Consider the following 25,081-nt stretch of genomic DNA (forward strand, 5'->3'; position numbering starts at 1 on the left):
GTGTTTAAATTTAAAAATCAATAAAAAAAAATATAAAAAAAAATTAAAAATAAATGCTATGATGGATCTCAAGTCCAGATTTTCTCCACTTCCTTTCTGCTGCTCTACATGTTCTCTTGAGCTCACAGACAGAGTTATTTATCCATGGTGATATTTTGCCACCTAACCTCTTTTTGACCTTGAGTGGGGCCACTTTGTTCAGTGTATTAAAAAAAAAAAAAAACTCTTGGTGGTGGTTGTGATCCAGCAGCATGAGTACCAGCTACACTGTAGCAAGGACCCCAAGGTCCTTGCTACAGTGTAGCTGGTATATATCAGCTGATATCAGCAACGCTGGTGTGACACAGTGCGCTTGGCGCCTCCAGGATGGATGAAGGTCGAGGGGGGCAGGGACGGGGAGGACGTCTGGGAGTTGAAGAGGGGGGGGCATGGGCGAGGGGGACGAGGGGGGAGAATTGAAGAGCGGGGCTTTGGGGGTGGTGGAGCCTGAGGGCTGGCTAGGACGGTGCGGGGAAGGGGTTGAGGGGTCGACTGCTCTTTGCGAATATCATTTGTCCCCACATGTACAATGATTTGATTCATTTCTGGGTGGTCAGACAGTACTTGGGGGATTTTTTCACTGATGTCACAGACCACTGCACTTGGAAAACAATGTTTTGATCATCTTACTGCTTATGTTTCTGATAGCGGCGTCTCCAACAATGAGGATGTCCGGTACAGGTGTCTGCTCCACAGGGGGGCCAGGCCTCTTGTCCGTCCAAGCCTTTGACTTTAATCCTTTATCTGTGCGCACCTTAGTCCGTCCCTGTTCTTCCTTGTGCAAATGATCAATAGTGGTCGGCATTTCTGATTCACACAGATTCAATAGTGGTTCAAATCTATTTTCCAGCTGTAGTGTCGGGGATGACTGCAGTCTCTTATTTGCATTAGTCTGCTGTCTGTGTGTTTATTTTTGGGCTTTGCGCCCAGCGTATACCAGTGGGTAGTAGACTCAGTCTGTTCAGTTGGTTTCTTTGGTACTGGTTCAGGTTTACCAAGTTTTGGGAAGGTTACGGAATCATTCAATGCTGGCACTTCATTAGCACTCTGAGCCTGAGTTCGAGGCTGTTTTAACTCACCGACTGCAGACACTGGAAGTGTGTCATGAAGTTCGCTGTCATTTTCCAGTGCAAAAAGTTATGAATTCTGTGCTTTACAGTGATTTCAGAACAGCTTAGAGGCATTGTTGGGCACAATGCAGTAACACAACATTGTATTAAAAAAGAACAAACACAAATGTTCAATATATCTTTGAATTTTAATATATATTAATTCAACAATAATAATATAATAGATAAATGTTATTCTTCCACCGATTGTTGTTGAGAACTTTTTCTGATAAGCATATTCAGCCTGAGAGCATCTGGTGGCTGTTTCGTTTTCACACTTTCACACTCTAGGACTTGTGTGGAAACATGTTTCAATTTCAAGTAAAACAGTAAGAAAACTCCATGCAACGATTGCCTACTGCAAGAGACAGCGCGCTTTCACTTGTACTTCAGTCCGGTGAGCTTCATCTTCAATTCACTAAGATTAGGATCAGCTGAACAAAGGGATTAGAGTGGCCTAGTGGTTAGAGAAACTGTCCTGCCTTGGTTCAATTCCAAATATCTGCCCTAATGTCCTTAAATGACAATTCCAGCATGATTGGAGTTTTTGCTCACCTCCTGTAGTCCGTTACTGTTTCACATCACCGTTGAGCATATGTATGAGTGAGACAGTATGAAATATTTGCTATTTTTTTTATTTAAGTAAATTACTTTGAAATAAACACTGTCTAAATATTAAGAGGTACTCCCAGAGAAATAGAGGGCGCCAACTTTAAACTATAATTATGTAAACTCAGTCTTGCTTTGGCTTGAATGGGTTGTGATTGACAGAAGGCGGGTCCTGATGTATCCAAAGAGAACGTCAGCTATTGTTTCAAAGAGAGAAAAAAGCCGCAATTTGGACACGTAATGACCTGGAAACTTTAGCTGGCTTTGTTTACAAGCAGAAAGCGGAAGAAAAGGATAATTCATGGTTCAACGTCAAAATGTCGCCGTAGTTGTCTGCGGTGCTGGTGTAGCGGAGGCTGCCACCGTAACTTACGTGCACATCTCTACGCAAGACACAAGACCCATAGGCAAGACCACAAGACCTGTGATTGGTCCGCCTTGCTTTTTATCCGCTTTGTTAGCACGAAAGTAATAAAAACTTGACACTGTCATCTAGCGTTTCAGCAATCTACACACAGAACCACCAACGCAGAACTATAAATGCTTGCACCGCCATAGACACAAGCTACGCTAGCAAGCTACGGCGCCGCTTGAACACAAACCTATATTTCAGCCTTAAGACGCCCCCTCCTGTCTCGTCTCGGCTCTCTTGGTGTTCCCAAATGTGAACATTAAAGGAATAGCTAACCCAAAAATGAAAATTCTGTCATTATCTACTCACCTCCATGCCAGTAGAAAATCAGGTAAAGTTTGTTAGTCCATAAAACAAACCGGCTAAACCAGAAGTCTCGTTTCTGCTAATTCGAGCTAGTCTTACCTATCGAGGCCGGGGTGCGCGCAAACGTGACGCATTTTGAAATTACAGCTAGTGTGGCGATTTCAGCTAAATAATGGTGTAAATGTCGGTCTTTTCAAGTCAATTTGGGATCTGCTGGCTTCAAGAGACTTGGAGTATCTTGGGAGACCTGCATGGAGCCGTTTTGTGGTTATTTTCTGTTATTTTTTGAAGTCTGAAGCATGGTCTGAAGACAGGTCTCCGGCAACTGCAGAGAAAGCTGCATTGTACTTCTTCAGGGGATCTCCGGGACTGTTTTATGGACTAAGACACTTTACCTGATTTTCTACTGGCATGGGGGTGAGTAGATAATGACTGAATTTTCATTTTTGGGTGAACTATTCCTTTTACTATGAAATGGTGAATGGAACTTCTTTTAAAAGTTTATAGCCTGATATTGCCGTTCTGATGCAACTTTACCAAATGGACAACACGATTGTCAGCTTCTCATTCACAGTGATGGATTACCTTTACCGACTGAATCAGAAGTCTCCGGAGTTGTTTTCTATTCCGTTTGGAACTGCATGGGAGCGAATGAGCCCCAGAGGTTTGGCAGAACAAATTTAAAACGATCATTACATGCGGTGCATGCCTATAAAAACTGTCAGAATTAACATTTAAAGGATGGAAAATGAACCTAATGAGCAAAAACTCAAATCACACTGGAATTGTCCTTTAAGATACTGAAACCCTACCAGCTCCCTTCACTCAAAAAGATCTATTTTTCTTTTGGGGATCAATAGCATTGCAAAAAATAAATGTTTTCTTGGAGTTAGTATCCTTACAATTTAGATATGAAAATATTGTGATTTACTTATCTATTTGGGCTATCAACCACAATCTACATTCAATAATTGTCTGGTGAGTACAACATATTGTCAGAGGACATTAACAATTCCAATTAACATGAACAGTACGTAATACTGCATATTCTTTGAAACATGAACGCATATGATTTTAAATAAACAGTATTTAACACTGATTATTCTTTGACAATTTGAAATTAAGGCTTTATCAGATCATTTTTACCAGATAATCAATCTCATTTCATCTCAGAGAAATAAATATGCAATGGGGATGTCATCCACACTTTAAAAACTCATAGCTGAGACGAGATATATATGAGAGAGAGAGAGAGAGAGAGAGAGAGAGAGAGAGAGAGAGAGAGAGAGAGAGAGAGAGAGACAGAGACAGAGACAGAGAGAGAGAGAGAGAGAGAGAGAGAGAGAGAGAGAGAGAGAGAGAGAGATCAAAGGGTCATCAAACATTCAGATCTTGATAGTGATCAGATTCTTTATTTCTTGGAGGACAGGTGTTGGCAGCATGTCATTTCCGTGGCTGCAGTTCCAGTTCACATCAAGTGTCTCAGGCTGTGCTTTTAGACCCTTTTCACAAACATGGCTGACATACTTCCGCTTCTTCTTAGCAGGGTATAGGTCAGTTCTCACCATTGGCAGCAATGTTAAAAAGCCAACTTTCTGTCGTCTCCGACTTATAACACAATACAGGTGTTGTCATTGACATATCTTTATGTTTCTGTATGTATGTGGAAACACAAAGTGAGTGATCACAGACAGAGTTTAAGCCGACAGAAAGTTGGCTTTTTAACATTGCTGGCAAACCGATCTATACCCTGCAGAAGCCTGTCAGCCATGTCTGTGAAAAGGGCCTATTAGTGGCGACTAATCAGAGCTGGTCCAGTCTACCTGACAACAGTGAGGTGGGAAATTCTGCCCTCTTATTGGTCGTTATTGGCCGTTGCTGCCTTCATTTAACTGGAGGCTAGTCCCACCATTGGGCTGCGGGGACTGCACCTGGTCCGGTAGCAGGACCTCCACAGTAAAGCTGACTTGCTTGGCCTGGAAGATGCTGTAAGTGTTGTCAAATCGCAGCACGTCTGGGGAGACACGCAGAACGGAGAACAGTTAGCAATATTTATACTGTTCTCGCTGTGAAGACACTCAACAGCAAGCCAAACTCCATCCAATAAATACAGACACTGATGATGTTGCAATTTCTTGGTCACAGACAGGGATCAATAAAAGTCACAGATTATGTAATGTGCCTTTACAGTTGCCATAAAGTATTCAACCCCATAAAGTTTTTGCACATTGAGTTTATTGTATCATGCTTGGATTACAATGATTATCATGCACTCACAATGTGATTATAAAGCATTTATTATATGTTATGCCTTATGAGCACCTTTTCATGTTAAAGGGAAGGTCCACTATTATAAAACTGAAACATTTTTACATCAGTTTTTGTCTCTGAGAAATCAGCACCAGTCTCCTGTTAGCATTTGTTAGCAATGCTAGTGCAAGTCAATGGGGTATGAAACCATTGCTTTCAAAATCTCTTTCAAGTGCTTTGAGCATGTTCTATTACGTATTCCTACTATTACTACAGCTATGGCAGTATATGGAATGGCTTACAAGTGATTTTAAGAGGTGTGGTGTCATATCCCATTGGCTTGAGCATTGCTAACAAATGATAATGGGAGGTGGCTGCCGATTTCACAGACACACAAGCTCTAATGTAAAAACTTTTGGCAGATTCTGACAGGGGGCTCGATTAGTGATTGATAGGGTAGGCTTATAAAATCGCTGAACCTTCCCTTCAAGTGTTACTGCACAGCCTACTCACAGACTCCTGGGCGTTCGCAGGTCAGTGAGCCGTCCTCAGGCACTAGGTGGGCGTTGTAGCGCTGGCTGAGCACCACCTCCTGCATCTGACCCGCCTTCTGCCGTTCGCCCTTCTTAGCCTTCAGAAACACCCCAAAGCCAATGTCTGCCCCCTCGCTGGCAAACTGCCACCTATGAATGGATGAAAAGGACATATTAAATAAATCAAATCCTGCTTTTTCTGATTTTTTATGGACTTAATTTATAAAAAAAGAAAAAAAGGAAATAAAAAGGAAAAATAGAAACAATGGGAAATATTCAGTGTCCTGCACAAGAGTTGAAGAAGATTAAAATGAGTCAGCGAGGCAGAATACTGCAGCGCAAAATTAAAAACAACCAGGTTCAAGCAGTCATTTGTTCCTGCTGCCATTAATGTCTTCAACAGTCAGTACTGAATTTTATTTTACAATCTCATAAGTTTTGTACTGTGCAAATACTTTTACTGTTACCAACCAGAGGTGGACCTGAGTCACATGACTTGGACTTGAGTCAGACTCGAGTCACAATTTTAATAGCTTGAGACTTAACTTGATGCATGAAGAGAAGACTTGAGACTTGACTTGACTTGGGTTCTGGTGACTTGGGACTTGACTCTGACTTGTACTTTGATGACTTGAAAAGGTTTCTAAAGTCTTGACTTGAGATCTTGTGTTTGTGTAAATGACTTAGATTGAAAGTGATGAGATTTGTTCCAGCAGACGACTGAATTTAAATTCTGTTTTCTGAATTTGTATGGAATGATTGAATTTATTGAAGTTGAAACTGATTATAGAAATCAAACTCATGATGCTCTTACCAAGTTTTTATCCTATTAAAACCATATTGCATTGAAAAGTCCTAGATATTTAGTTTTCTTTAAGATATTAAATTGATACTGAACTATTTTAGACCTGTAAAATGTTTTCTTAGAACTGCTGCTTGTCAATTTGCTTCTTGTTGTCAAAGTTATTGTTGTTTCATTGTTACTGTGTATGTATGTTTGTGCACTATGGACCAGATTCATTTGCTAAATGGATAAATAAAGTTAAACTTTTGGACCCGGTCTCATCTCGAACTTGACCGGACTTGGTCTTGGGACTGACTGGGACTCGACTAAGGCGGTCTTGACATCCAGCTGACCTGAGGACGCAGCCGGGGAAGAGGATCTCATACTCCAGCTGCTGGGAGGAACCTCGACTGACTGTCAGGCACTGCTCATAGTCCACCTTCACATGGTCCCGCACATAGTAGGAGGTGGGAACCGGGCCTACATGGTTGATCTGGAACAGGGACACATACGCACATGCAGAGAGTTAGAATATGGGCGTTAAACAGTTAATGTGGGAAATGTATATATGAAATGTTGGAATAGTTTGAGGGGGAAGAGAAATGAGGATAAAGTGAAAGCGTGACTTACTGCGTCTTTGAGGAATCATCTATCTATAAATGTTTCTACTTTCTTCGTTTGCACAAAATTAGCCTCTTTAAACATTCAAGGCTTTGCCGTACAAACGAAAGCACAGAGTGTTTGCTCTTTTCCACTTTTCTATTTATTCACTTCAAACCAAATCAATCAAGTTTTGTGAAATCCTTAACAGCACTGGAACCAGCAGGGGGCAGTGAGTGTCTGAATATGAAATCAGGAGAATGGGAGGCGGTCATAAGGAGTGCAGAGTTTCAGTTCACTCCAGTGGGCGATCAATCAGAATATTTACATCACAGATAGCAGACAAAGCTCGAACACACACACCACCATAATAGCTGGTGTAACAAAAAAAACTCTTCCTATGTGACCTTTCATGTGCCTTGTACCTTTCTTGACCCCTCTTAGAGTTACACAACCTTACGTACTTAAAGGGAAAGTTCAGGAGTTTTAGAAGCCTGTCTGTCTGATCTCTAACCAAGTTATTTCTTAGCAGTGGTGGGTAGAGTACTGAAAATCTATACTTCAGTAAAAGTACAATTACTCCCATAAAAAAATGACTCAAGTAAAAGTGTAAATTACCATTTGAGAAACCTACTCAAGTAAAAGTAAAAAAGTACCTGGCTAATAAATTACTCAAAGTACAAGTTACTTTCCATTTTAATATTTTTTAGGGTGTGCGGGCCAGTGCAAAATAATGAAAAAACAGCACTTGTTGATATAACTTTCTTAGCCCTTTATAAAACAGAATATAAGTCTGTTTAACTCTAGTATTTACAGACATTATCAAAGTAACCAAACCTATTACAGCCCCAAAATGCAGTAGATACAGAATACAATACAATTAATTAAAACTCAGATTTTCTGTTCTGTAGTATTACTCCCTGTACCAAGACCTCAGTCAATCAACTAGAGAATGAAAACTTCTTTCCATTCACATTTTTCATTTGGGGATGCCCGTTTGTTGGAAGCCGCCTCTTGTTCTGGGTTTTGCTCCGTCATCATCGCATCGTGGTCAAAAGACAGGTGGTGCTTATTTTTCTTCCAGGCAGCATCTGCAGTAGAGATGCTCCTTGCGCGCTCTCCCCCCCTACACTCAATCCCCACATTTAAAGCAGACTAGTTGTAACAAAGGTATAAATGGCAAATGTAGTGAAGTAAAAAGTAGATTACTGGCTCAAAAATATACTCGAGCAAAGAGTAGAAGTACAGTTTAAAAAAACATAACTAAAAGTACTCATTCCTTAAAAAAAACGACTTTTTTACTCATGTGCGTTACTTGTAATGCGTTACTACCCACCCCTGCTTCTTAGCGATGCTTAAAAGGTTTTGACACCCATGTTTTAGTTTCTGAGAAATTGGCACCGGCCTCCTGTAGGCGTTTGTCAGCAAAGGTAAGAGAGGTCAAGGTGGAATGAAACCATTTCTGTCAAAATTACAAACAAAGTCCTTTCAAAGAAACCTTTCAAACTTAATTGAACCATTAGAGGAAAACTGCCGCACACACGCAAAGACTCAGGAAAGGTGCTGGAAGAAAGGCAGTACTAAGAAAGGAAAACAGCTTCTATGCACTTCATCATAGCGAAACATTTTTAAATGAAGTTGTCATGGCTGCAGGACCGGAAACTTAACCCCAAGGAGGAAAGTGGGAGAGCTACCTCACATATAAGATGTAGAAAAATACATACAGAAAATACAAATTCCAAGGGAACTACGCTGACTGGAAGTGGGAAGAAATCTCTATCAAAGCCTGGATCAAGTCTTTCTTCACAAGTCTACTTGAAAGCAGAGTTTTATTTATAAAATTTCAAATGTCAAAAATGTCTGCAAGTGCAAACATTGGGCCCTGAAATGGTGCCAGATTCTTAGAAACAAATGCACTAGCAGCATGAAAGAAAGAAAGAAACAAGCATCTTTTTTTTTTTTCGAACTCCTCGAAGGATTACTAGGCTTCCAAAAATCCTAAACCTTTCCTTTTAACAGTCATTCACCAACTTCATCCATCTCTTATCACGAGACGGCATGGTGAGATGAAAGTCCCCCTGCCTTGTGCTTCACGTTGGAACAGAACTACACAAGACCCTGGAGGCATGTCAGCGACCGGTATCACACGAGTAGCAACATCTTCAGTTCAGTAAGAAGATCAAATTATATTCACACATCAATACCTAAAAACTACAAAAACAATACAGTACGATGACAAGGACGAGAACAAACAGCTAGCTCCCTCTATCCATGCGATAAAAAAAAACAGAAGAGTCGAAAAACCAAAAAAAAAAAAGAATAACGATTTGAGGCTGAGCGTCTCATTCCTTGAATCTTGAATGCGGGCCGCTCCAAAAAAAGGAAACGAAATTCTCTCCTTCTCTTCCTCAGCTGTCTTCGGACCAATTATTTATCTATAGAGACAGTGACAAATGTGGGGTCAGTTTTCTCGTCTAGAAAATGATCGATTAGCGAGCGACTACTCAAGCTGCTGTTGTCTGCAGTCAAGGCAGCCAGCTGCTGGGTACTAAAAGTGTCTATGAGCATCCGATGGCTGAAGAAACAGCCAGCGGTTTGATGGTGTATCTCGTGCCCGGGCCATATTCCTACGCTGCAAGGCAGGGCTGCATTGGGGACGAAGTCTAAGTTCTCACTTGAATGTTTTTAGCATTATATTTCTGAAGATTTGTCTCATGCAAATCCAAACATTGCTCTTTTCCAAACCTCTAATTCCAAAGAAATAGCCGTCCATGTGGAGTAAATCTACTGGGCTTCAGCCAATCCATTTGAAGGAGTTGATCAAATCCAGAAATCTGGTCAATGAATGCCATAACAGCAAAAATCTCTCCACCGCAATGTCATTGCAATTCAAAGTCAAATGTATTGATTAGCCTGCAATGGGCAGCCAAGTCCAGACTGGTGCTTGAATTGTCATTGAGCTGCTGTGATAAAATTGGCTCATTCATGCGTAATAGGATCCTTGACACAGCCAATATTAACAGCTCTAACATTTTGGGATCCGGTGTTTTAGAAAACTCCAAAATGGGTGACAAACTCTCATGTCAGTGTGTTTACTTCAGACACTTCTGCAGCCTGGATGTAACATCACATTCTTCTAAATTTTCTATAATTTCTGTCTCAGACAACAAACATTTGGGAGCGACAGGAAAAACTAGTGAGATGGGGATTGACAAATAACAAAGTTGGCCAAATTTAAACGCACAATACTGTATCTGAGGTGCGTGGTGTGATGTCAGCCAGCCGAGCCACCGGGACGTCCCTCAGCGAAGCAAAGCTACCGTCTTCTAACTACAGCAGATCTGGAGTCGCACTACGCAAACCACTAGAATAAAAACTACCAACACTGGCGTCAAGGCAGGAGTCACAAGCCATGCTCACACCAACATGTAGAGTCGATGAAACGCGTAAGCCACTCCGCAGCCAGCCTGCTTATTTCAGCAATGGGTTGCGGGTCTATCGGTTATTTTGACTGCTACAGGTGGGCCGATCATGCTGTGATTGGAGTTTGACTTGTATCCGTTACACCGACTGGCGCTACTTGTGTCTGATAATGTTTGTGATCAGAAAATTTGCCCCAGACCCTTTGAAAAAAAAACATGAACACGGTGGACAGGTGTTCATTTCAGTCCTTTGATCTGAGGAAACCACTTTCACTCAAGGAAAGCCAGTAAAAATACAAGCAAGTGCCAAGTGGGGAGATGCTTCAGTGACCCCAGCCAGAGTGGAAAAGCCCGAGGTGAGATCAGCATGTTAGCTGTCAAAATTTAAACAGAGGTCTTACAAATGGGGCGGAGTTTAATGTTCATGAATCCGATCAGACAAAAATGGATGAATATTGAAAGAGGAAAGTGAGGTATAGGCCTACAATCATCGCCTTTCCTTGTCTCTTGCATTATTTTAGTGCAGCCATGGCTTGTCTACGTGATTTCTCCTGTGCTTAAAAAATATTCAAAGGTTTGATGACAGCCAACGATTATGATAATGACAATGCTGCAAGGCACTGCAAGAAGGCAAATGATTATGCAGATGAGCTTGACAACCACATAGTAAGCCTGCGACTAGATTTTTAAATAAGCTTCACTCATATTCAAACAGCTATTATAATGTATAGGATTAAGGATCATTTCAGTTGAACTACTTATAATAGGCCCGTTTGCAGTAGCTTGCCTAATTCATAAACAAGTTAGGTCACTTATAATAACGCTAAGGGAATGTAACCTCATGAACTTGCCAATCTTTGAGCCACTGTTCTCCAATATTGATAATATCTAAAAATGATTACAGTAAAAAAAGCAGCATCTGTAACGGATACTCGTTTCTTCCGATTCATCGGCCCACCTTAGTAACAGCGGGAGAATCCCCACCCATAGGTGCGCAGGGTGGCCTGCTAATCGTAACGCGGACTGACTCACCCAGGTCCGACAGCGGGGGTCTCCGTCAGGATCGGTCAGTTTGCCCCCGTACATAGCAGGCAGCTCCTCTGGGTCGATGTACTTCAGTAACATCTCCTGCCAGTTGTCTGTACAACCACGGATCAAACGATGAAGGTGAGAGAGATAAAAGAGAGAGAGATAGAGGTTATTCATTTGCTTTTAGTAATTACACTCCCAGTTACTGGAATAAACTTCCAGATGCCCTGAGATGCGACTCCCACTGTCGCCTCTTTTAAAAGTAGGCACAAAACATTCATGTTCTGTGGCTTTTTGCTAAATCATCTGTATGTAGGTGTAACAGGTGTTATTATTTTTATTATTATTTATTTATTTATATGTTTTATTATTATCCTTACTTACCTATTTTATCTTTCTTTCTAATGTCATTTTATGAGTTGATAATGTCATTTTACCTCACAAATTCTGCATTTTTTCCGTTTGTGCTAGTGTTTTTGTTTTTGTTTTTTAGGATTATGGCTTTACAGAAGAGATTAAAGATGCTGGATGCCATTTTTCCCCATCAGCCTTTCACTCTTTCCACCCTTTCCAGAAATCGGGAGAACAGCGCCCTCTTCCTGTTTTATGCCACACAGCGTCTCCCTTTGTGCCGTAAAGCGATCCAGCAGATCTCCCATGAAATTGACACATGATGTAAAATGCAGTAAAGAGGCTGTTAGAGGGTACCAGCCCTCTTGGCGATGGTCTCGTTTGTTTATGGTATTTATACGAACGTCTCAAACTTAATGTGTTTCACTGATGTTAAAACGATACATGTCGCCTCTTCAAGAACTAGAAGAGGGCGAATCAGCCTCCCTGACAATTAAATGAGGGTAAAACAGGATGGGCTCGCTCACCCCCCAGGATGAAGATCTTTTGCCGCGTATTCTCACACAGGAAGTGCTTGACAAGGTTGTAGGCCACAGGGAAGAGTTTAGGGGCTGCAGGGAGAAGAGGAGGGTGTTAACAGACTTCAACCGACAGATGCAGAAAACATTAAAGAGCTAGCATTGTCACAGTTTCAAGCAAAACTGCCCCTTTAAGATCAGGATGAGAACAGGATAACAGCAGTGATCAAAACAAAAAGCCAGGAAAAATCAATGAATTCCGCTCCTCATCTGACCTCATCTTATCATTCCTTTAATTTGCCCGCATCGAGGATTATCTGCTCCGTCTTCATAGCTAGTGATGGAGAAATGGAAAACTTACCTTTAATGACAAACAGTCTTTTCAGCGCCTCTGGGTAGTTGTCTTCAAACATCTGGAGGAGCTGTTGATGCAGAGGAACACATTTGGAGGCGCTGACCAACTTACTTCAAGTCTTACTTGTGTGTGTGTGTGTGTGTGTGTGTGTGTGTGTGTGTGTGTGTGTGTGTGTGTGTGTGTGTGTGTGTGTGTGTATACCTCTCCAAATGTCTCAATAGCAGGTTTCCACAAGTGTTTCAGACCCAGACCTTCGACATCATAGATCATGGTGATTGCCTCCACGTTCCTCCCCAGCTAGAGGAAAAAAAGAGTGACGGGCAGAGGGAAAAAATTGAGAGACAGAGAGACAGAGAGAGAGAGATGATAAGGCATAAATCATTACTGTAATCTATACAATTTCATTGGGGATGTGTGTGGTGGGCGTGGCTGATTATGAGGGGTGGAAGTAACAAAAATTAAATGCTAAAAACAGATGTGATGAAAATGTGAATTGAAAATAAGCGTGATGAAATTTTGAGATTGAAAAAATTGAGTGATCAATTGTCAAATCACAAAAAAAAAAATTCACTCTAACCACTGATCATCCTCCATTAAAGTGGAACTCTGTGAATAAAGACAAGACTTTTATTGGGCTTGCTGGCACTCAGAACCCGTTCTCCAGATCTTAAACCTGCAATAAGCGATATCAGACCTTATAACCAATCCTGAAGCTAATGTGTGCTATGTGGAGATTTCATTGAGACATAATGATATAAACCAATATCCACACAGCGGCCCTCACCCCCTTCCATGCCTGAAAAAAAAAAATCTCGTAATGGTGGAATCGGTGAAACGAGCGGGTAAACGTGTTAAATTAGTAAACTTGCTACCTGCCTCTTCACTTGTCATTGTGGGACATGTGACCTTCAGCGGGAGAAAGATCTGTCAAAGTGAGACTGGTAACCGGTGAGACTTCTCAGCAGGCAAGTTTAGATTAGCTGTTAGCATTCATCCTTCCATTTGTCCTTCGTAGGCCTCCGTAGTGCAGTGGCTTTGCTGTGTGTTATTTACGAAATGTGTTGCGGTTCTGTCGCCCTCTAGTGGTCAGAAGAATCGCTTATTGCAGCTTTAAAGCTTCTGGAAACTTGGCCTCAAATATTAAAAATGTATACATGATATCACAGTTGGCCATCACATTAAGTATCCACCTTAATATGAGCCACAACACACCAGCCCTCTCCTCTTACCCTCTGGGACTGGAGGCTGCACTCCTTCTGCAGAATCTCACAGTCTCGGATCTTGGACTTGATGAAGTCTTGCTTGGCGGCGGACAGGAAGAGGCCTTTGGGATCCATTGGTCCGACGACATCGTACCAGATGGGACTGCCCTCGCGGTCGTGGCCGCACATCCCTCCCGACAGATACTTCTCTATCACCTGGAAACAGCAGCGGACGCTTAAAATGTCAAACAACTGCGGGTGTAATCAGGATTAGCTGTGGACTGAGGCTATTTGCTAAGAATATTCATGATGCTGACCGTTAAATAGAAATCCGGCCAAAAGGTAATGAGGGTTATTTGAGAGCGACCTTAAGTGCACTGAACCTATTGGTAACCAAAGTTTAGAGAGTTTTACCTCTGGCGGACGCCATTCTGTCGTTATTGTGTCTACTTTCATCTGTTTCCTGAACTCCAAATGCTGGAAGAAAAGACGGGTGCTTGTTAACATCAGTAAAAGTGTTTGTCATAGGGTTAATGAGTTTGAGGAGCACACAGACATACAGTAGAATGTGTTTTTTGTTTTTATCTTTCTTTGAACATAGAGTTTGCGTGTACAATGGCAGATCAGCCCATGCAGCCGATTTAAGTGGCTTATGAGGTTTTAGACACATGGTGAAAGTAAAACCCGCCCCATCAGCAGGAAGGGGATCAATGGTACACAGTTGTACACACACATGCACACACATAATACACACACACAAAGGGGAAAGAAATGTTCCACACATATCCCATTTATGTTCATAGATCGATTTCATATATAAAATTGTTTGTTTGACATGGCAGACATTTCAGAAACAATTAGCTACAATCAGAATTTGCCAAATATGAAGCATCAGCTCAGTGTCTGCACATGTTAAATATTGTTAACGATAATGTGCTGCGACAAACTGTAAGGCCCTCATGTCATTATTCTACACTGTCACTGCGATTATTAGTGGGCGGACATCTGTTCCTCACCCAGTCACTGGTATTCCTGGTAAAAGCTCCTCCACTAATTATATTTTTATAGTACTCAGAACTGTGCAGAGTATATTTTTATATATTTTGAGAGTAATTTCTGGTGACTGTCCCTGAAGTTTGTAAAGAGTAAGAGTTTCATCATCATCTTGCAGAAAAGATTTTAAATGTAAGGAACTACTGACTCTTACTGAGTTTTTAGCCATCATGATTGTTGTCAGACTCTTCTGATATCTCTGCACACATGTTACCATATTTCAGTATATTATACTACTTCCATCTGCCCTGCTTACCAATTCTGTCTACATCCATGGCCCCTATGTGTGCACATGACCAATAAACATGCACATGACCTGTACATATATATTTTTTGGATATAAGCCAGTACATATTTTCTGTACTTATCTCCGTATGTACGCCGCTTCCATCTGTAAATACTAAACACTGCACATTTTGCATGTCAGGACTTTTTTCTGTAGGCATGTTGCCTCCATCTATACATTTTACAAGGTAATAGCTAACATTGCACATCCTGCACATATTTCTTCACATACAGTATGCTACCTCCATCTGTAAATCTGATAATGTGAATAGCCTATAATGCATATTGGCATGTTGGGGCACATTTCTGTATATATACACACACTGTATATATGTACTGCCATCTGCCATCCATGAACATACTGTATCTTTATCTGTATTTATTCAGTTGGTTGTACATTTAGAAATGCAATCAAAGCTGATGCCCAAGAGCTGAGGACCTCCAATATGGCTGCCAGAGAGTGTGTTACATCTCCTGAAAGCCCTCTTCATGTATGGTTGCTGTAATTCTACCTGCTGTGATTCTACACACTATTCCTCTTATTCCTATCTATATCTTATCCTCTGATGCTGTAAAACCCCAGTTTCCTCACAGGGGTCATAAAAGTTTAATCTCATCTAATCTCTCATCTACAACCATGCCTGAGTTGATGTATGTGCTGGAGTAATTATACTTTCACAAGCAGCACTTTTATGCAACACAAATCAGCCGGTGAAAGAGCCGGCATTGTGGCTGTGCCCCTGCTTTCAAAAGTCCATTGTCTAATGTGGAAGAGGGTGCAATAAACAATTTGCATGGACTTTGTGGCATTTCCCACATGCAGGTGTAGGCTACAATACAGCAGCTTTAGAAATGTCCCATCCTGGACAACAGAGAGTGTGGAGAGTCACCTTTCGCAGCATGGCCTCAGACTTCTGGATGTTGAAGTTTCTGGCTGAAAAAGATGAAGTGAAAAAGAGTGAGAAAAGCGGAGGAAAGTGTTGAGTAATACACAGAAATCCATTCTCCATAACTGATGTTTAATATTAAAATGTGTTTTTTGCCAACATCAGAGTTAAAAACACAGCATGGTATTACAACACACTGCCTTTACTCTTTTTAGAGACAATCACTGTCCTTGTCCCCCTCCCAGCCCATCACTAATGGTAGAAACATGACTGACCAAAAACCGCTAACACCAGATAAAAATAAATAAAAACCCAGTGGAGAAAACATCTTTGGCGCTGCTGGTGCCAGACACATTCCCCTCTAGCAAAGGACTTTAATTTCGACTGATCTACCCAACTGTCTCCAACATTTTTTAATCGCTATGGAACAGTCTCATAGAGCAGATACTTTACTACTTTTATTTTACTGTCCCTTTCCTTTAATATCGTTTTTCCTTCTTACTTTTATCTCTTGATTTTACCGTTTCCAATTTCTCATTTTTAACTTGCTTTTATTAGGTAATTATACGTTACAAAATCGATGGACAAAAGAAAAACGGTACGAGACCAGTAAGATATGGTATGTCCTTCACAAATGTAAACAACCCTAGGGTTTGTTTACAAAGAGCTTGACCACATAATAATCTTGATTACAGGTGTACCTGCTAACACTAGGCCTCCTAGGGCTATTTGAAAACCAATAAGATGGACAAGACTAGCTGGCATAACCACAGCCCATCCACAAACTCCATTACAACTCTAAAACAAGTCAATCATTCCGTCAGTAAAGTAGTGATGGGGTTGCCAAGGTCTTAAATGATCAGATGTTCTGCCTGACAGCACGACTGACCCAGAATAGAGTGGACACACAGCATCTAATACTCTATCTAAGGTGATTAGCTCGGCAGCTGACAGCAGCACTGACGGAGGCAACAACAGACCAACAACCTGCGCTGCTGCCGGGAACTGAGACCTGCACACAACTCTGGCAGTGAATTACACTTAATGCTCCATTTTTATCTCCTCAGATTGAAAGTATCCCAGTTGAAAGGGCAAAGCAGGTTCTGTCAGTAGACTGAGTCATGTTGTGCTGGGACACTAATAACTGTTGCGCTCCAATATCGCCTCACCTTAACTGATGCAGGTCTATTTACGACCATCCTGCACTCACCATGCTGCACCAAATCCACTGTTTCTGCTGCCATGGCCCCAGCCGCTCACTCAGTCCCTGGCTTAGCCACTTGTTTCCTATCCAACTCACACTGACTGACAAACATCAAAACACTTGTTAAGCCCCTGGTCCTCTCTGCGCTGTTTGTGAGCTACAATCACACAGCCTACGTTTCCTCTGTTGTATTTTAGTCCCCCATGCGATGCGGGACTAAGGTTTCGTCTGATTTTGACTAAACCTGGGAGGAATGATGCATCTTGCATACACATATCCAGCTATCCTTACTAAATTACTCTGACTGGTGTAGTGGGAATAGTCCAAATTTTAAACTCAAACATGATATCTCAGACCCCGCTGGTCCAGTTTTGAACTGAGGGATGGTCCATTTTGGCTCCGTGTTCTGGTGTGTAAAAACATCACACTGGATGGCCTGATAAGGGCAAGATAGTTAAAGGTCCAAATGTCGAACTTTGAAAGGCCAAAACTGTTACACCACCGGTTTGAATTTTGATTAAACTTGAAGAGACGATGCATCGTGTTACTAACTGGCCCAAGGAGCGCCTGCATCATTTGTGGAACGACATCTTTACTGTTGCCTTGTAGTATTTACCATGTTAGGCTGTGCCAGAATTTGATCTTGAGATTGTTAATTTTAAACAAGATAAAAGAGAAACCCAGGTCAGCACTTGTTTGTTCTTTTATTTACTCATGGATGTTTCGGGCAAGATGCCCTGCCTCAGGGCAAGACTGAAAAAAAGACAGTTTAGAATAAATAAACAGTCCTTCTTCAAACATTTGACCGTTAATCAATGAAACATTTGTATTAGCGCTATTTGCATCATATTAGTTTGAGTTAACTCTCAAAGGACTAAGAGCTGGGAAAAAAGCCAAAAGGCCAGTGGCTATTCTGTTAATTTGTTGGTTTTATTGAACTGAAGCCCTCGTCGCCAATCCTCCACCTGCTTCAGTTCTGCTCCTGGTGTTTACTCATGGGGAAGTTTGCAGCATAGCTCTTTATGCATGGATAAATATTTGGCATGTTGCTTTATTGCAGCAGCAGGGAGAACCAAAAAGAATGGAGCAAGTCCACCAAGTCTAACTGTTAAGTGATGAATGGCAACAAATGTTTAAATGTAGAACAGGACTCTCAATTGAGATAATGACCAGCAGCCTGTTGCACCAGCTGATCATACACTCTAGTTCGTAAAGTCTACACTAACCATTACATTGAAACTAGTTAGTTTGACACTAAAGCTGTGTCTTTGTTTAGTTGCAGTAGGAGGTAGGTGTAAGTTTTAAGTTGTAACTTCAGTCTACATTGGAACTATTTCAGTTGGTGCAACCGTTAAAATTTTACACATAAACACATAAACTCGGACTTAATGAGACTTTACGTTCAAACTAGCCTATGTTTGAACTTAAGTTTAACTGGTGCAACCAAGACCAGAGCAAATCGAGTCCTATTCAAGAGCAAGACCAAAATAGCCAATAAAAATTTAAAAATTATTTCCAAATGCAAAACTAATGATTATGGAGTTTCTTAAGGATCAACAGAGATGTAGATCTATCTGCAAATCCGCTCTGTATTATACCCTCGACATCCAATTAATCAAAGCATAGGAAGTCGCTAATCAACACACAGAAGTTCACGGACGTGGGTGGGTTTGTCCAGGTAAAATCCCTTAAATAATTTGTAGAGCTGCGGAGAATACAAACCAAACATCAATAAAACTATGTTTTTATGTTTTTTAGATAGGAAGGAAAAAGCTGAGACAATATCCAATAGTAGCCAAGACAAGTCAGAGTAAAAATAGACCGAGACGTCAGAGAAGTGTCTAGAGAACAGACTCAAAACCGAAAACGGACGTCAGGGTTAGGCATCGTATAAAAGGTCTATCTCACTGAACTCTGATACAATCTTGCACAATGTAGGTCAGGACACTTTCTCTTAACGCAGTCCAGTACAAGTGACACGCCAACGAAAAGACAATCACAGATTGAATTGCCACCATATAACTATAATCCGTTAAGTCAAAGTTCTTTAAAGATAAATTTATCTGCAGTCTGAGTCATCTGGGAATTGGCACACACACAGTTTGCTTCGTTGGTTCCTCTCAGCAACTAAATCTAGAGGAAGAGGAAGGTTGTTGGCCTCTAGTACATCCCTCATCTGCCACATTGGATGGGAACTGCCTCTCTTATTATAGGCCCTTTTCACGTCGTCACGGTAACACCTTCCACGTTGAGAAACCAGTGCATTACAACTTCCTGTGGCAACTTTATTTTTGCGAAGAGGAAACTTCCTAGATCCAGGTGTCAACAAAAATAGTCTTTGTATTTCATCAGTGTTGATTTTGGGAAGGTTGTGGAGCGATTTATTGAAGGCCAGAGCTGACCACAGGGAGTTGTAATGCATCTGTTTCTCAATGCAGAAGCTGTTACCATGACGATGTGAAAAGGGCCTATTGAAGCTGGAGTGTTAAAGTTAACACAGTTCCTATAAATTTTCATATTCACAATTTCATTGACTTTTGAGGCCCATCTATCTACCTGTCATTCATACAGGCGTCGTCACTTGCCTGAGATACAAATCCCTCTCTCCTCTCTCCAACAGCCTGTGAAACATGAAATCCTCACAGGGAAATGCAGCCGCAGTGAGAAGCAAATCAATTTGATCATTTAGAGAACAGTAAACTCAAAACAGGCAGAGCTGGTTCCCCTTGAGCTCTGGACATTTTAATACATTTCTGTTTTGCTGCTCTCTATCGACGGTTGATATAACACGAGAGTGATTCATTCGATCTATTCCCAGTTCACGAAAGCTTTTACGTTTGCCGTTCTTAACTCCCGGTGTCTGGTAGCTCTTTCCTCTGCCGCACAGGAAGAGATGTGTTTTACGTTTCTGGCTTGTTTGGAATAAACAGTAGAAGAAGAACTGGGTAGTTAGCATGAGCAGCGATAGCCACCATGGCTGAACAGACAAAGAAAAGAGAAACTCAAACTGCATCGACAGAAAATCCAAAGGAAAAAGACGTCAGTCCCGCCCACACCGTTTGATTGACAGGTGATCTCTGGGAAGAGCAGTGCAGAAACACCACAGCAATGAGGCTGAGCAACAAAGATGGAGACCAAAAAAAAAAAAAAAAAATGGGTGAATTGCATTTGAATTTTCTCAGAGTAAAAAAAAACGAAACTCTGAAGACGGTCTAGTGAGACCAAAACGTCAGTAAAAGTATTAAATGGTAATAAGCTGCAAGAACAGTGTGCGGGATTCTTTCTACTAAGAATTTTTTTATTTCAGCGCAATACTACTTGTGTGATTCTTTATCGATCCCCATGAGGTCAGAGGTCAGGGTCAGCTATATGTGCGGTTGATTATGACTGCTGACCGTGAGCCATCTTGGGGTTATTTGGTTTAAATCAATAAGATGGGCAGGCCGACCGTTCCTCTCTCTTCCCGCAGCTTCAGTGAAACATGAAACCCACACAGGAATAGCCTACACATTCACGGTGAAATAACTTGAATCATTCAGAGCATACAGCGCCCCAAACAGGCCGCCATTGTCCGGGCTGGGAGCATTAACCCCGACCCACCAGAGGGAAAGAGGCGCTTCGTGACTCAATAAGGCCTAATTACCAGAACAACACACACACCGAGACGTACAGTGCAGCAGGCTGCCCTCGCTGCCACTAATTAGGACTCAATTCCCTGCGCTTCAGTGTTCTCAAGAGCTGGAACCCATGTTGTAAACGATTTCTGCCCGGCTACGAAAGATTAAGACGAAGTGAAGGAACATGCAGCGCGGTTCGGACTGACAGAAGGGCTGTCGTCCGTCGCTGTCCAGCTTTAATGCGATTAGCCCTAGATTAGGATGATACACAGAGTGCTACAGCCCTCTGCTCCAGGCCTTTGACACGAACAAGACCGGCTTCCCATTTCCTCCTCCAGTCTGAGTGTGTAACCTGCACCTCCACCTGCACCTCCACCTCCCTCCCCGGGGGAAATCAGAGGCGGAGGACCGGTCAGATTCAGTCTGAAACAGACCCGGACATACGATCACTTCCAGTTATCGGTCTTGGCGTGACCGAGCAACCAGCAGTGGTGGAAGAGTACTAGAATGTCCGACTCAAGCAGGAGGACTGTTACTCTGCTGATATTTTACTTAAGTAGAAGTAAAAGTACCAGGGTAAAAATCTGCTTAAGTAAAAATAAAAAAGTAGCTAATTTAAAATGTACTCAGTAAAAGTTACTGAGTTACTTTCTAGAAAAGAGAACGTTGTTAGTTGTGATCTTTTTCCATGTGATTCTAAAAGGACGAGGGGACAGCGTTCAAACTACCGGTAGATTCTTTTCATTGGAAAAATTGGAAATTAAAAAATAAAGTGCACAAACAAAGTAAAGCCAGATTTCTCTTCTCACTGTGAACGGATCCACAATTTGTCAATTTATGATTGTCCAGTTTCTGATGCTTATAGAGAGACACAAAATCTGTCCTCTGTAATGGATGTGAATTAAAATGTAGCCAAGTACTGTACTTCAGCAAAAATGTACATAAGTAAAATAAAAAAAAACTTTAAATATACTCAAAAAAGTACAAGTACACAAAAAAGCTACTCAACTACAGTCTCAACTACAGAACTTGATTACAGTCTAACAGCTGCCTTGATGATTCGTCACGGTTTGAGCGTCGTGTTCAGATTTAAAAGCGTTTTCTCAAGTAGAGTCATTCTCTTTCCCAATCCCACCGCATCTTTCACAGTGTTTACAAATGTTTCATCACGTCCTTTCACGTAACAGCGGCTTACAAACCACTGCAGCTTCTCCTTACTGCAGAAGCACGGAGACACCAACAGTTTGGACTTTTCTGTGTGAATGCATGCCAATAAGAACCATGCAGGTTATTACTGATTCACAGGAAAGACAGGGGGTTATATAGTGAATTGTTGCTTTAGTTCAGGTCAGCAGGTGCCTGGTCGGTTCTCATCCTTACCTCTGAGCCACCGTAGCAGGAAGTGGTCATGCTGGGCAGGAAGTTGAGGAAGAATGTCTTGTATCCTCTCTCGAAACTTTCAAGAAAGGAAGACAGAGAGGAAAGAGTTTTGAGAGATTTGACCGTCAAGATTTGCATACAGGCAACACTGAGGATTTCAACACGTTAAAAACAGAGCTGAAGGGAAATCTTCACCCTGAAAAAAAAAAAAAAACACAGTCTTGAGAAACACTTTGTCTCTGTTTAATGTCTCTTCATTTCAGATCATCAGGTTCCGTTACCTAACCCTGCTACAGCGTGTGACTTGATGACTAATCATTTTACATGCTACAAGCTGAAAAAGGTCAACATTTTTTGGCACCAGTACAAAAAAATCCAAGACAAACCCACAGGACACATTTTAAGTTTCAGCTTAGTGGCCTCTAACATTCACTTTGCCATATTTGTCTTTCATAATATTAATAGAATTCCCCTAAAAAATTAAAAAATAAAAGAACTATAGCAGTCCTATAATACATTTTAGGATACTATACAAATATAAAACTACAAGTATTTATAATACACTATAGGAATATTATAGTGATACCATAGGATATTAAGAAAAATACAATACAACTATTTATGATATACTATAGGAAAATTATAGTGATGCCATAGCAGATTATAAGAATACCATAAAGTACAATAAGATCACTATAAACTCACTATTGAGAACAACAGACACACTATAAGTCCCTATAGGAATATTATAATGATACCATAAGAGATTTAAAAAAAATACCATACAACTATTTACAATATACTGTAGGAATATTATAGTGATACCATAGGAGATTTATTTTTTATTTTTTTTAAATACCAAAAAGCACGATAATATTGCTATACAAACTCACTACTGAGCCCTATTGCAGGTCCGTGTCGGAATATTATAGGAATAATATTTATTACAGTATGAGTCGACAGCTCACTACACACACACACACACACACACAGAGACCCGCGAGAAAAACATAAATATGCTTTGAAAAGAGATATGGCAACGCAGGCAAATCCCGTGGTGTCACCTCAAGCATCACATCAGCCCGTGTCAACAGCGCTATGAAAACGTTTATTATATTTATTTATTCTATAAGCAAACTTACCTGCACCAGCGCTTCAGCCTGTTTGGGGCTGAGGTCTCCAACCCTGCCGCTCATGGCCGCGATCACAGAGAAAATACCTGCAAACGCTTCGGTTTCATGCGTGGAGAGGGAGTGTGTGTTGCGTGTGTGTGATGCTCAGCCTGTGCGGTGGCGCTGTGGCTGTCATGTTAAGTAAAAAAAAAAAAAAAAAAAAAAAAATGTAAACACACCACACGCCCCGCCCATCGAGACGGTGCAGCCGGCTGGCTCCACCAAAGATATGACAAAATGAGAAGAGGGTTATCTGAGAGGAGGATGAAGCACAGAGTAACCTACTGTTTACTTTGCTGATATTTTACATAAGTAGAAGTTCTGGTGTGAAAATCTACTGAAGTAAAAGTAGCTAATTTAAAATTTCTTTTTCTGAGTTGCTTTTTTTTAGAAAAGAGAATGTTGTTAGATTTGATCCTTTACATGTTAGATTTGATCTTTCCCATGTGATTCTAAAAGGAGAGAGGTCAGAGTTCAGACTAGATTCTTTTCATTGGAAAATCTGGAAATTATAAACTAAAGTGCCCAAACAAAGTAAAGCCACATTATTCTTCTCACTGTGAATCGCTCCATAATTTGTCAATTTACGATTATCCAGTTTCTGTTGCTGATGGAGCCGCAAAATTTGTAGTTTTGTAATGGATGTGATTGAAAATGTAGTGAAGAGGGCTACAATACTTAGGTAAAAATGTGCTTAAGTAAAAGTAAAATTACTGACTTAAAAAAAAATACTCCAAAAAGTGACACAAAAAAGCTACTCAATTACAGTAAGGTGAGGAAATGTTGGCTAATTAGTTCCTTCCACCCTTGATGTCAGGTAACAGCATAAATTACAAAAGCAAACTCTGCAATGTAGGCTACTCTGTTCTGGCTTCCCATCTGGTCACGGGATTTCAGGATACAATGCAGTATGCAACCACAACTATACCACTTTTTTGATGTCTTGAACATTGTGGGGACTGAGTAGTAGAACTTAATTTCCCATGATACACTTGTCATAGGTACAGTACCTTATCAAACAAATCCATCTTTTCCTCTCCTTGATATCCGATGGAAATCTGTAAAACAAGTCATCGTTGGGCAGGTCAGTGGGCAGCTGTGCTGTAGCTCTACAACCCACTGGATGTGGATTCTAGTGAGACTTCTGCTTTACCTCAAACATCATCTTGAATCTTGCAAACATCATCTTGACACAGAGCCTGGGAGGGAAAAGTGTGTTTCATGATAAAGTATTGACCATATATAAATCATGCGCATAAGTTGCATAAAAAGTGTGCAAATAGATGTTAACCATGCACATTTGCAAATAAAAACATAACTTGCTGACCCAGCAGAGCCACACCAGCCCCTTTACTTCTCTGAGACGAGGTGCTGGAGCGCTTTGCCAATGCAAATCCTCGCTACTGATCAACTACAAAGTCTATCTTCAGAGGAAGAAAAGGAAAAATCTTCCCTAAATCACATTAAAACAAACCCAATCCCAATTGTTGGGATGTAACTGCTGTCCTGGGTTCGAAATCCTTTGTCCTGTCTGGATGCCTTTTCTTAATGAGCCACACCTGCTCACCTGGTCACACTATCTGGGAGGAACAAAAACCTGCAGCACACCGGCTCTCCAGGACCGGAGTTTGACACCCAGTTCTACACTATCAGCTATCTGATAAAGGTAATAAGGTAATAAAAAAAAACAGCTATTTTTGTGGTGTATTTTTCTTATTCCCACAGATAACTGGCCAGACATAGACAACATGAAGTTGTAATGAAGACAACACATCAAGAACATGAAGAAAACACATCGAGATATTTCCAGAGCAGTGGAAATATTTTCACTGATCTGAAACATTAAACATCAACTGCAAACGTCAAGTTTTGGTGTCAGTCCCAAAGAGTGAGGGCTTTTTTCAAGAGCCACCATTTTGCACCAACGTTCAACAATCACACAGGGAGAAATCCATTGAATTTCC

The 25,081-nt window shown here is 41.1% G+C and overlaps 1 protein-coding gene and 1 long non-coding RNA gene across 3 annotated transcripts; both read right to left on the bottom strand.

The window, feature by feature from the left end:
• Nucleotides 1-1,278: 1,278 nt before the first annotated feature.
• On the bottom strand, nt 1,279-3,632 carry LOC144539613 (uncharacterized). Its single transcript, XR_013505049.1, has 2 exons — nt 2,154-3,632; nt 1,279-2,090 (listed from the first exon to the last, which is right to left on the bottom strand). It is a non-coding gene; the product is annotated as an uncharacterized LOC144539613 (long non-coding RNA).
• A 239-nt stretch (nt 3,633-3,871) lies between these two features.
• Nucleotides 3,872-24,146, bottom strand: sec14l8 (SEC14-like lipid binding 8). 2 transcript variants are annotated; one of them, XM_078285066.1, is made up of 12 exons: nt 24,128-24,146; nt 21,946-22,021; nt 15,748-15,791; nt 13,934-13,996; nt 13,547-13,735; nt 12,519-12,614; nt 12,324-12,384; nt 11,972-12,055; nt 11,097-11,203; nt 6,396-6,535; nt 5,239-5,408; nt 3,872-4,489 (listed from the first exon to the last, which is right to left on the bottom strand). In XM_078285066.1, the coding sequence occupies exons 1-12, from the start codon at nt 24,143-24,145 to the stop codon at nt 4,341-4,343; spliced, it is 1,197 nt and encodes a 398-aa protein (XP_078141192.1). In that variant the 5' UTR covers nt 24,146; the 3' UTR covers nt 3,872-4,340. The 2 variants fall into 2 exon arrangements, with proteins under 2 accessions (XP_078141192.1, XP_071773890.1); XM_071917789.2 differs by lacking the exon at nt 24,128-24,146 and adding an exon at nt 23,088-23,221.
• Between the last annotated feature and the right edge of the window lie 935 nt (nt 24,147-25,081).

This window comes from Centroberyx gerrardi, chromosome 8 (genome assembly GCF_048128805.1).
Source record: "Centroberyx gerrardi isolate f3 chromosome 8, fCenGer3.hap1.cur.20231027, whole genome shotgun sequence".
Classification (NCBI taxonomy): domain Eukaryota; kingdom Metazoa; phylum Chordata; class Actinopteri; order Beryciformes; family Berycidae; genus Centroberyx; species Centroberyx gerrardi.

What these genes read in the sequence shown, in the direction of transcription:
- sec14l8 (XM_071917789.2), bottom strand. Translation starts at nt 23,141, where the DNA reads ATGAGCGGCAGGGTTGGAGACCTCAGCCCCAAACAGGCTGAAGCGCTG. An exon ending in AGGCTGAAGCGCTGGTGCAG is followed by an intron (nt 22,022 to 23,087) that starts GTAAGTTTGCTT and finishes CTTTCTTGAAAG; the next exon opens with TTTCGAGAGAGGATACAAGA. An exon ending in CTGAGGCCATGCTGCGAAAG is followed by an intron (nt 13,997 to 15,747) that starts GTGACTCTCCAC and finishes CTTTTCTTCCAG; the next exon opens with CATTTGGAGTTCAGGAAACA.